The 12,530-nt window shown below is 36.7% G+C and overlaps 1 protein-coding gene across 1 annotated transcript in view; it reads left to right on the top strand.

Annotated features, from left to right (window-relative positions):
• ACAD11 (acyl-CoA dehydrogenase family member 11) overlaps positions 1-12,530 on the top strand; it is a 92,839-nt gene that overhangs the window by 23,798 nt on the left and 56,511 nt on the right. Inside the window, exons 8-11 of the mRNA XM_053600796.1 lie at positions 2,458-2,564; positions 3,695-3,821; positions 11,274-11,351; positions 12,131-12,269. Coding sequence (XP_053456771.1) covers positions 2,458-2,564; positions 3,695-3,821; positions 11,274-11,351; positions 12,131-12,269 — 451 coding nt within the window. The remainder of the gene's footprint in view (positions 1-2,457; positions 2,565-3,694; positions 3,822-11,273; positions 11,352-12,130; positions 12,270-12,530) is intronic.

Below are 12,530 nucleotides of genomic sequence, written 5' to 3'. Positions count from 1 at the left end.
AGGGCACCGGCCACATACACCAAGGCTGGCAGGTTCAAACCCAGCCTGGGCCCGCTAAACAATGAGAACTGCAAAAAAAGTAGCCAGGCATTGTGGCTGGTGCCTATAGTCCCAGCTACTTGGGAAGATGAGGCAAGAGAATCACTGGAGCCCAGGAGTTTGAGGTTGCTGTGAGCTATGATGCCACAGCACTCTACCGAGGGTGACAAGTGAGACTGCCTGAAAACAAAAACAAAAACCTGGGTTAAGAGAGGGCAGCGATCTTTAGAGTTGACATTATTTACTAATGTACATTGACAAGATTTTCTGGTATTTAGGGTTTGTACATTTTTCATTCTTAGACTATTTTGCTTTTCATACTGACAAGTATCAGACATGAATAAAATATAAATCCAGCATTCAAAGAATAAGAATTCGATAAGAAAAAATTAAGTAACAGGGCGGCACCTGTGGCTCAGTGAGTAGGGCACCGGCCCCATATACCGAGGGTGGTGGGTTCAAGCCCAGCCCCGGCCAAACTGCAACAAAAAAATAGCCGGGCGTTGTGGCGGGCACCTGTAGTCCCAGCTACTTGGGAGACTGAAGCAAGAGAATCACATAAGCCCAAGAGCTGGAGGTTGCTGTGAGCCGTGTGACGCCACGGCACTCTACCAAGGGCAGTAAAGTGAGACTCTGTCTCTACAAAAAAAAAAAAAAATTAAGTAACAAAATGAGTTATCCCTTTGTTTATGATAAACTTACAAGATGGAAGGAGGGAGAAAGATATGATCATGAAAAGAGGAAAGCATGTGAGGATTAGTCATTTCCTGATTATATGATGTAAGAAAAAACTAAACCTTTTGCTCTCTGCTTCAGACTATTAAAACCATGTGTGAACCAGGGCTGACAAGGAGGGGAGAACTACCTTTGTGTTTCTCAGAGGCAGGAATAGTACCTAGTATAATGTAACCTTCTAATACATTTTTGCGTAGGTAGATGAGTAAAATTTTTCATTTTCTAATAGCCAGTCATATTTATGTGATGAATTTTGAGAGGAAATTGAATGTAAATTTATTGATTTTTCTAATTATATTTTAACCTAAACAAATGCCACTGTCTTTATACTAATCCAGTTTTTCAAGCATTTTGAATCTTGGAGGCTTAAGAAATTAAGATGCTTGGGGCGGCGCCTGTGGCTCAGTGAGTAGGGCGTCGGCCCCATATGCCGAGGGTGGCGGGTTCAAACCCAGCCCCGGCCAAACTGCAACAAAAAAATAGCCGGGCGTTGTGGCGGGCGCCTGTAGTCCCAGCTGCTCGGGAGGCTGAGGCAAGAGAATCGCGTAAGCCCAAAAGTTAGAGGTTGCTGTGAGCTGTGTGACGCCACGGCACTTTACCCGAGGGCGGTACAGTGAGACTCTGTCTCTACAAAAAAAAAAAAAAAGAAATTAAGATGCTTTATCAGTGACAAGGGGTTTAGGGAAAGAACAGGTAAATAAGAGATTTTAGAAACAAAAATAATGGGAAAAGGAGTATTAAGGAAAATTATAGTTATTTTTCCCTGTCATGGGAAAAATAGAGTTCATGCTATCCATGAGCAGCTAGGAAATATTAGTGTTAAGTTTCATCCTATAGTCTAAGAGTTGATCATGTTCAATAAAATTGGCTTTCTCAAAATGAGTGTGTCTCTGTATATGACAGTTTCTGCAAATCCCAAGTAGGCTTTGAACTTAATATGGTTTTTCTTTTCAAATAAAAGTCTGAGAAAGGTTATGATTGAAATTAAAATGTATATTATAAACTATATGTACATTGCATTATACATGTACTTGCCTTAAAGATGATCATAAATATTCTGTTCCCACCGGAAATAGGAAATTGGAAATTTTAGTGTTTTGTTTTTGTTTGGTTTTTTTGCAAAAATGATTATATAAAGAAGAGCTAGGAATGGAATTCAGTTGTTTGTGTTTAGGGGAAACGAAAGAGTTTATGTTGGAAGTATGGAAATGGCGAATTATGAAAGAAAAACTGATTAGTATCCAACTAGCACTGTTAAAAAGGCATGGTTTCACATAAATTAAGAGCCAAAAAAGAAAAAGTAGATAAAATATTCTTAGAGGTCGTCTCATAGTTTTCTATGTTATTTGGTCTCTTTAGATTTTCTCCCACTATGAAGAGAGAGCAGCCATCTTTAGAGATGATATAATTTACAGATTTGGCATCTTTGGTAATAGCTGAGATCGTATTAAGTTTGGTTTGATTATAAGTTACAGTTCTGTTAGAAAGAGAGTATAAGACCACTTAATTTTGAAAAGTATAATTACTACTGCATGTGAATTAATAGTATTGATAGTCTGATTTACATCTTCCTGCTCTGTGAGTTTATGGTCCTGCATAACTGGGAAACTGGGAAAAGATTGATTGAATAGTTGAAGGACAGTTTTCAGTCAATTTTAATGTTTTATGTTAATTTACTTACAGGGAGTATATAGTAGATATCTTCTGGGAAATAATTCATCCAAAGACAGCTTTCTATTTGCCAGTATGGTGCAACCTCTGGCAGAAATGGGATTACAACTCTCAAAAAGGTGAGAAAAACATTCCTTAGAGCCTTAGGTAGGTATGTGAAGGTTATAAACTTTGAGGAAATAGAAATTATTTCTATTGCTTACACCAGGATTGCTGCTACCAATCACAATAGTTTGGTTTTTTTTTTGGGGGGGGGGGTTGGTAAATCTTTTATATGCATAAACACAAATTGACCTAAAATATAAAGAAAATCCCCATATTTGTGACTAAAAGTATTTTTTTGTCCCTTGGATATGTAAACATCCAAAGATATAGATAAAACTCAAATTTTTCCTTCTAATATCTGAGTCGCATATACCTACTTAAAATTAGGTAGTATATAAGATGATTTATTCCTTTAGAAGTATTATTCTCTTCCTTTGTCACATTTCACGAAATTTTATTCAGACATTTTACAAGCATCTTTGAAATTCAGGTCTACATCCTTAAACACTTCTCAAGGCATCTGACAGAGTTTGCCAGAGTCCTCACTGGAGCACTTTTTGAGGCATCTGTCACTCTTCCCCAGGGTCACGTTGCTATTACTGAGCACATGTGATGCTGTTCCAGAAATTCTGTCTAAGGCAAAAGAAACCAGGGCATAGCCCTAAGACTGTTGTTTTCTTATAGCTGGATATTTGTGATCTCTATGACATAACAACCAGCTCTTGTGCTTCATAATGACATCAGCAGTTGTATTTTTGAGGCATATACAAGAGAATGATTAAAGTTGTGTTCAATTTCTTTGCTTCCTCTTTTAGAAATCCCAACTAGCATTGCCTGAGGTGATTCCAAGATTATGCATGTTTCCCAAATAAAGAAATTTATTTTATGGGCATTCAGCCTATAATATGAAAGACTTGAAAAAAATTCCAAAATGGGGTGGAACCTGTGGCTCAAGGAGTAGGGCGCTGGCCCTATATACCCAAGGTGGTGGGTTCAAACCCGTCCTCAGCCAAAAATTGCAAAGATAAATAAATAAATAAAAGAATTTAACAAAAAAAAGAAAAAGAAAAAAATTCCAAAATGTGGCGTCTCCTCCTGAGGGATATTTTTGTGGAGCTGAGGAGATATCACATTATATTCAGAAATATGAAATAATATTTATGGGTATCTTTGTAACCATTTTTCCTCTTTTTTTTAAATAAAGAACTTTCAGTACTGCATTACTGCAGATTGATAATGCCAGACAATTGTTTGTACAGACAAGGAGAGGCCAGGAAGTTCTTACTAGGGTGAAAAATTTCATGAAACAACACATCCTTCCAGCTGAAAAGGTGAGCATTGTGTCAACAAATAGAATGCATCAGTGCTAAGGGACGATTGATGACCACCTTTGTTATTTCTGCTTGTAGGAGACCATGGTGTTATTTTCTTTGCAGTCAATCCTTACCCAGATTCTCCTTCTCACATTAGCACTGAGCCACTGTAGAGTCTGAGCCTGAAAAATTGCAAGTTTCTAAAATGTGCCAAGGGAATGCACAACTAAGTCTGTAAAAGTAAAATAGGGAATTAGCAGTTGATGAAGTTGGGATCAGTTGATGAAGACCACTTGATGGGCCTTTTCCTAGGGCATTGACACAGCTTTTTAAAAAAGCAAAGGCCCCTTGTGCTCGCTTCGGCAGCACATATACTAAAAAAGCAAAGGCCCCTTTGAGAATCGAGTAAGACTGTAGACTCCACAAGATGAACATACCAGAAAATCTGGCACGTCATTCTTTTCACAAGTACTCTCACCCCCACCCTTATACGCTACTATTTTAAGGTGACAGTTCAGTTCGTTCCCTGAGGTACATTCATTCATTCAGTGAAGAAATAATTATTGGGTACTTAGTGATGGGTTAGACACCTGGGCAGCCACTGAATGTATGAGAAAGAACAAGACAGACGGTGCTTATGCTTCTGTGAAGCTTAGACTTTAGTAAAAGAGACATCAAATAAGAGGTGATATCCTGAGTATAGTGGCTCATGCCTGTAATCCTAGCACTCTGGGAGGTTCAGGTAGGAGAATCCTTGAGCCCAGGAGTTAGAGGTTGCAGTGAGCTATGATGACACCCGCAGTAATAGAGTGAGACTCAGTCTCAAAAAAAAAAAAAAAAAGAAAGAAAGAAAAAAGAGAGAGATGATAAATGCTTTGAAGAAAAAAGTTCTTAGGAAAATGTGTTAAGGGAGGTTAGGGAAGGGTCTGTGTGTAGGTAGAATACTTCTGAAGAATGCTAAGGGCTTCATTCTAGCTCAACCCTGACACAAGGTAAGTGGTCTGTAAGCAGTGGTCTTATGTCGCCTACTCTCATGTGAGTAGGTCTGTTACTTAATACAATAAATTCCCATTTTAATTCTCTATGATACTGAGAAGTCTACAGTTAGACTGGCAGAATTAAATAGGGAACTGAAGAAGATCAAAATTCTTTCAATAGAAATGTTCAGAGCTGATATATGTTTGTAGGGCAGTTAGTGTTATTTCTTGAATTATATAAATTATATTTTTAGTAAATATATGGCTTGAGACTAACTTTATTCACAGAGTGAGGTATAGTTTCTTTGAAAATACTACATCAATTAAGGAAATTCTTTCTAAAATAGTCACCTCTCATATGTATCCAGTGATTAAGGTATCACGTTGAATATTTTCTGCTTTAATTAGTATTTGTCAATCTGACTTTTAAAACTCTGAGCTTTTGGGTGGTGCCTGTGGCTCAAGGAGTAGGGCGCCGGTCCCATATGCCGGAGGTGGTGGGTTCAAACCCAGCCCCGGCCAAAAACCACAAAAAAAAAAAAAAAACTCTGAGCTTTTGAGCTTTAGAAAGGGAATGCAATACTTTTTGTTCAAAATAGTGGTCTGAATTCAACATTTTCTTCCCTTCCCTCAATGCTCGAATTAACAATAAGGAAGTTTTTGTAAAGTGGAATAAATTGGCAAAAGCATGAAAACAGGAGGGGAGCGCATCAGAGGACTAAAAGTTTTGGAAAGAGAATGGAAATTAGGTTTGTAAAGTAGAGTGAATCAGACCCAAAAATAAACCGTAACAAAAGAAGCCACACCCCCAAGGAATTTTGAAATAAGAAAAGGCTGCAACGCAGATGGTAACTTCCTTCCCATAATAGAGTGATTGACTGATGTGGAGAACAGGAATGAGAAGGGAAAGAGATACCAAGACGTTTGAGTCAAGAATTACCTGTGCATGGGCTGCTTGAGTTGGTGTTTGTCTGAGACAGAGGCTACAACAGTACTCCAGAAAAAGTACATGATCTGTTTCAAAGAAGCCAGGGTTTCAACATGAGGGCTAGTGCCTCAGATTTTCCATAATGAGAAAAAAGAATAACACACTAACGTAGTGTTCCCCCATTTTGGATTATTTTTTTTGTTTGTTTTTTTTAAACTCCTTGAATACCATAAACTTTTTTAAGTTATTCTGAAACTCCTTGAATATCATAAACTGAGAATATAACTAGTGTAGTGTTACCCCCTATTTTGGATTTTTTTTTTTTTTTTTGAGTGTGGGATTTGGGTGATCAGCCAACTTGTCCGGCTGCTGAATTAGTGCCTGACTCCTGAAATGAAGCCTATTTGCTGGTGTGCTAGTGATCGCAAGCAACCCATCACTCATGGAGAGGCCAGAATTAACCAAAGCCAAGGAGTCAGGCAGGCTTGTCCTTTCATTCATAAATGTGAGTAGGCATAGGCTCGGTGCACGTAGCACAGTGGTTACAGCGCTGGCCACGTGCACCGAGGCTGGCGGGTTCAAACCCAGCCCGGGCCAGCTAAACAACAAGGACAACTGCAACAAAAAATGTTGTTGCAGGCTGGGTGTTGTAGCGGGCACCTGTAGTCCCAGCTACCTGGGAGACCTAGGCAAGATCTGTGATGCCAGGGCACTCTACTGAGGGTAACATAGTGAAACTCTGTCTCAAAAAAAAAGAAGAAAAAAGTGAGTAGGCATTCAAGGGAAACTATAGCACAGGACAGTAGTGTCACAAATTGGGTTGATGCTCTGCTGAACTTAGTAACATGCACCCATTAAAATATTTCTTGCAATAAGAATATGATTTATAATAAGTAAAACAAAAAACACCTTATAGCTTTAAGCCACAATTATTTGTTTTTGCAGGTCTTTCAAATCTGAAACATATCCATATTTAATAATGTGAGCTTTTTCTTCTTTTAAAGATTTGTTCTGTAAACATCTATAAAAATTTTTTCCTACAGAATGATTCTGAGCCATAATAATCTCTGTGGAATGTACACATTTGGAATGATTTTTGGAGAAAAGTAAATAGCTTTTCAAAAATGGAAAAGGGAAAACCTACTAAAATTCTATCCAATATTGCTGTAACTAAGTTTACAAAAAGAAAATAGTCATGTCTGGAAAATAAGGTTGTATCTTACAGTATATGAACATGTTAACAGTATGTGTCTTTAGCTACTGAGACTTGATGACTTTTTCTTTATGCTTTTCTATTTTTTTCAAATTTTCCATAATGAGAAAAATAAGCTTCATTTAAACTATTCTAATGGTCTTTTGAAACTCCTTGAATATCATAAACTGAGAATATAACTCATAATCTATGAAAATATTAAAAGCTAATTCTTCCTATTACAAATGGATAAGAAATCCTAAAAGTAGCATGGAAAACAGAACTAGCAACATGTAACATATTGAGAACACACTTATAATGGTAACATTAATCAGACTTTCCTGCTGAATCTAACAATGTACTGGGAAAACCCTGTTGCTTCTTTCTGTTAGATTTAAATTTAAAGTGAAAAATATATGTTGCTCAATTTTAAAATTCTAAACCAATCAACATTCTCCAAATTAATATCTCAACCAGTGAATAAGTAAGTAGAATGTTAATGGTGTTGTTTTGGGAAGACTGACCAGACACCAAGCATATTTTCTGCTTTTGTCTTTTACCCACAAAATATGTTTCTTACTTTAATAACTAAAGAAAGGGTTTTTGTAGTGAGGTTATTTATTTATTTATTTTGGAGACAGTGTCTCACTCCATGCCCTGGGTAGAGTGCCATGGCGTCACAGCTCATAGCAACCTCAAACCCTCAAACTCTCGAGCTCAAGCTATCCCCTTGCCTCAGCTTCCCAAGTAGCTGGAACTACAGGTGGAGGTATTTTATTTAATTCTGAGTCCTACCATACTACAAATAAACTTTGAAAATATCTAAGTGGAGAAACTTTAGAACATTAAATATTAAATAATACAAGTTTTAAAATAATCATATGAATGTTGACATAATTTAATTTTTCCAAACTGTAGTATCATAACGAGGTAGTCAGAGGTGAGGAAATGGTAAGTTTATTGCATAATATATTTCTTACTAAACACAGTAGCCTTGACTGTTTCCACGGAAATAGGAGGAATGGAAATAATAAACAAAGCCAAACAGGAAATCTTCCAACTTAACTGACTTCCAGACAGAAATGACAAGAGCTATTCATCCTAGTGCCTTTGAAACAGCAGATCTTGAAGTTTTTGTTACAGATAGAAGTACTCTAGACTAGCCATGTGTCAATGAAAGGACCATTTTATACGTTGCTTATATGAGTGTACATTGGTAGAACAGTTTCGGAAAATAATTTGATATTATGGATTAAGAGTTTTGATGATGTTCATAGCCTTTAATCCAGAAAGTCTACTAGCTTAAGTATATAAGAAATAATAGGTACAGAGATGCTGTAATAGTAAAATATTGAAGAATGCCATGATAGTCCAATATTTTCATTCTATCGTGATGATTCTTTTAGTCATACAAATTAGCAATTGTTATTGTTTTATCTGGCTAGTTTTCAAATTTAGATTTACCCATGTGTTTATCATTTTATTTATTTGCTATTCCTTCTTGAAACCAGATGTTTCTTCCAAGATTAAGTTTCTTCACTGAGAATCTGCTAGTAAATTTTACTTTTGTTTCTTTTTCTTTTCCTTTGAGGGGGGAAGTAATGACTTTATTTTTTGCTTGATTATATTTTTATTTTGTCTTGATTCTTGAAATATAGTTTTTGTTTTGTGTGTTTTGGGTTTTTTGTTTGTTTGTTTGTTTGTTTTTTGTTTTTTGTGACAGAGTCTCACTTTGTTGCTCTTGGTAAAGTGCCATGTCAGCATAGCTCAGAGCAACCTCAAACACTTGGGCTCAAGTGATTCTCTTGCCTCAGCCTCCCAAGTAGCAGGGACTACAGGTGCCTGCCACAACACCTGGCTATTTTTTTTTTTTGAGGCCGGGTCTCACTCTTGGTCAGGTTGGTCTCAAACTCCTGAGCTCAGATAACCCACCTGTCTCCACCTTCCAAAGTGCTAGGATTATAGGATGAGCCACCGCGCCTGGCCCTTGAAGGATAGTTTTATTGGATATATAATTATAAGTTGACAGTTATTTTATCTCAGCAATTGAAGATAATACTCCAATGATTTCGGTCTTCAAATTGCAGGAAGTCAGCTATCAATCTTGACAGTTGCTTAATTATAGGTAATATTTTTTTACCCTCCTCTTTCTCATTTTAATAGTTTTTTTTTTCTCTTTGTTCTTCGGTTTTACTGTGCTGAGGATTCATTGTACTTGAAGATTGGTATCAGTCTTCTATCAGTTTGAGAACTTCTCAGAATAATTTTTTCAAAAATTGCCTCTCTCCTCATATTTTTCTTCTAGGGCTCCAATTAGACTTATATCTTCTCTCAGAACTTTCTTCAAATTTAATATTTTTTTAAGCTATGTCTAATCTACTTTTCAATCATCCACAGAATAATGGTTCTCAAGTTATTTTGAAGTGAGTTAGAATTACTTAGAGAGCTAGTAAGGAGCACATAAGCCCAGGTTCATTAAAGTAGGCTAGACCTAGGCCCCTTACCAAGAGATTTAAGTTTTATTACTATGATTTTCATTTCAAGTTGCATTCAATTCTTTTTTCAAATTTGCCTGGTCACTTTGGGTAGTTCTTTGTCCTGCTTTTAATTTCTTCCTTTATTCTTGAAAACTATTGAATATAAACATTTTATATTCTGTGTCTGACCATTTTTGTCTTTAGGAAATATGATTCTGTTTTGTTGAATTATTGTTTTTGCTAGTTTTAATTAATGGTGGGTTGTTCCTTTGAGTGATAAGTAATTTTTCATTCTGAACTTCATGTTCTTTGGCATGAAATTTTATCACTGGGGTTATTTAAGGCTTTTGTTTAAAGCTCTCTCCTCCAGAGAGAATTTGCTTTTGTTTCTGGCAGGTACTTACAGGCAGTATTGCCAAGTATACGTAAACTTAAATTTTGGCTTGAGCTTTTAGGGCCCCACATATCTGTGAATTCAGTTCCCAACATGGGTAAAGGCAGGCTTCAGATTAGAAATGTTTCTGGAACTAAGACCTATATATAGGCCTACGTTCCCATGGTCTACCTCTGAGGGTTGGGGTTTGTTTGGTTCAGATTTTTTCTGGGTATTTCCACTTAGGTTTTACCCATCAGGCGTCCTGGCTTTGGAGGTGATCTCTGATCCTCCCACTCTCTGTGTTTGGGTCATTCAACTGTAACTCCTGACCCCTGCCACTGTGACCCTTTAAATCCTAGGGTCTAGTCCAACATAAATCAGCCTCTATCCCCTAGACCAGTGGTTCTCAACCTTCCTAATGCCACAATCCTTTAATATAGTTCCTCGTGTTGTGGTGACCCCCAATCATAAAATTATTTTCTTTGCTACTTCATAACTGTAATTTTGCTACTGTCATGAATCGTAATGTAAATATCTGATATGCAGGATGTATTTTCATTGTTACAAAGGCTACTGCTGCCCTAGACAAATTTGGCTCCAGTCTTTGCTCACTCCTGAAGATCCAGGTGTTTTTATTCCTGGCTTCTGAGGAATTTCCTTATTTTCCTCCCAGCACAGGTATGCATTGATAAATTTGACCTAGCATTTTTTTTGTGTGTATGAGACAAAGTCTCATTCTGTCCCCTTAGGTAGAGTGCTTGTGGCATCATCATAACTCATAGCAACCTCAAACTCTTGGGGTTCAAGAGATCCTCTTGCCCCAGCCTCCCAAGTAGCTAGGACTACAGGCACCTGCCGTGACACCCCGCTAGTGTTTTTATTTTTAGTAGAGATGGGGTCTTACTCTTACTTGGGCTGGCCTCACACTCCTAAGCTCAAGCAATCCACCCATGTCAGCTTCCCAGAGTGCTAGGATTACAGCGTGAGCCACCACCCCTGGACCAATTTTACCTAGCATATTTAGTTGAGGGGTTTCTGTGACCATCTAACAAGGGTGTCCAACCCCTCTTTTCTGCTGTACATTGGAAGAATAAGCATTGTCTTAGGCCATACATTAAATACACAAACACTAACAAAACCTGATGAGCAAAGAAAAAGGTCTGTGCATACTTTTCATGATATTTGACACCACAGATAAGCAAAATAGTCTTCAAATAATCTGTATGTGGCTGGGGGCTGCAGGTTGGATACCTCTGAATGTGACATATGACTGGAAATGTAACATTGAACTCTTGGAATAAGATTTTGGAAATCGACTAATATTGAGGCAACATAATTTTGCAATCAGCAAATCTTTAAAATTTTTTTGTTTGTGTTTAAAAGATTTATTACTGTTTGAATTACAGCCACAAAACCTTCTTCATCTAAAAATGTTTTCTTTGGATATTAGCAGTTTATGACATCATTTAATTTATACTAAACTTTAGCTAATGAAAATTTATTTCTTCTCTTACTTTAAGGAAGTAATTGAGTTTTATGTTCAAAATGAAAATTCACTGGACAAATGGAGAAAACCTTTAGTGTTTGATAAACTTAAGGTAAGAAAAATAAGAAAATCTTGAACATTGGAACACATGCAAGTGTTTTCTGAGACCTTAGATCTTAGTTTTGCTATTGTTATGTTAGTGGAAGATAGTTACATTCATGATAAGTTTTTCATAAGAGTTAAAAATAGACTCTATAACTTACAGATTAGGCTACCTAGTTTTCTATGTATGGTATGTGATGTGATGAAGGCAGCCTCTTACAGCTTTTCAAAGGGAAAAAAATGTCACCAAAATTACATATTATTAGCCATTGAGAGATTGAGACTGAAGTCAGGACAAGGTTAATCCAAATTCATGTTTGCAAATCTTTTTTTTTTTTTTTTTTTTTTTTGCCGGGGCTGGGTTTGAACCCACCACCTCTGGTATATGGGGCCGGCGCCCTATTCCTTGAGCCACAGGTGCCACCCCCCATGTTTTCAAATCTTAATAGCAATTCGTGAATAAAATTGAAATGCATAAAGTAGTGTATTTGCATAATTATACTCAATTGTGAGAGATTTTGAAGTAGTTCTGATTCAATAAGAAGTTCTCAAGTAACAAATTTAATTTTTCAGCTAAGTCCAGGGCAGGTTGGAGGAAAAGGTGTTTCTTTAACAGCTAAGAAACTCGATTTATAATGAATTAGTAACTACTTAGTTTTACACCAGGTTGGATAGTGAAATAACTATGTTTTTAAATTTCAAAAAGCATAAATGGCAGTGTTTTAAGAAATAAATTGCTTTCAGTCATGGTAAATTATGATCACTCTGGCGTGTTCATCACCTTGACAGGAAATGGCTAAAGCAGAGGGCCTCTGGAACTTGTTTCTGCCAGCTGTAAGCGGTCTCAGCCAGGTGGACTATGCCTTGATTGCTGAAGAAACAGGAAAATGCTTTTTTGCTCCAGATGTGTTTAACTGCCAAGCACCAGGTTACCATATTAATTGAAAACAATTTTTTCTAACATATTAAGCAGTGTTTGAAATTTCTCTATAGAACAAGAAAAGTTTCTTTTACAGTCATTGATTTATAAATTTGGTCGTAATTTTACTTTTCATTTACTTTGATTTAAATATCAAAATACATTTGGAATTCTCATTGAACTGTTCTTTCGTTAAACATCCTTATATTAAGTATATTGGTGAATTAGGAGTAGCCATCAAAGAGGTTGGAAATGTAAGGATTCTGGTTT

Source organism: Nycticebus coucang, chromosome 8 (assembly GCF_027406575.1).
Source record: "Nycticebus coucang isolate mNycCou1 chromosome 8, mNycCou1.pri, whole genome shotgun sequence".
Taxonomy (NCBI): domain Eukaryota; kingdom Metazoa; phylum Chordata; class Mammalia; order Primates; family Lorisidae; genus Nycticebus; species Nycticebus coucang.
Note: the sequence above shows the minus strand (reverse complement) of the source record. Positions and strands in the feature narration are given on the sequence as shown.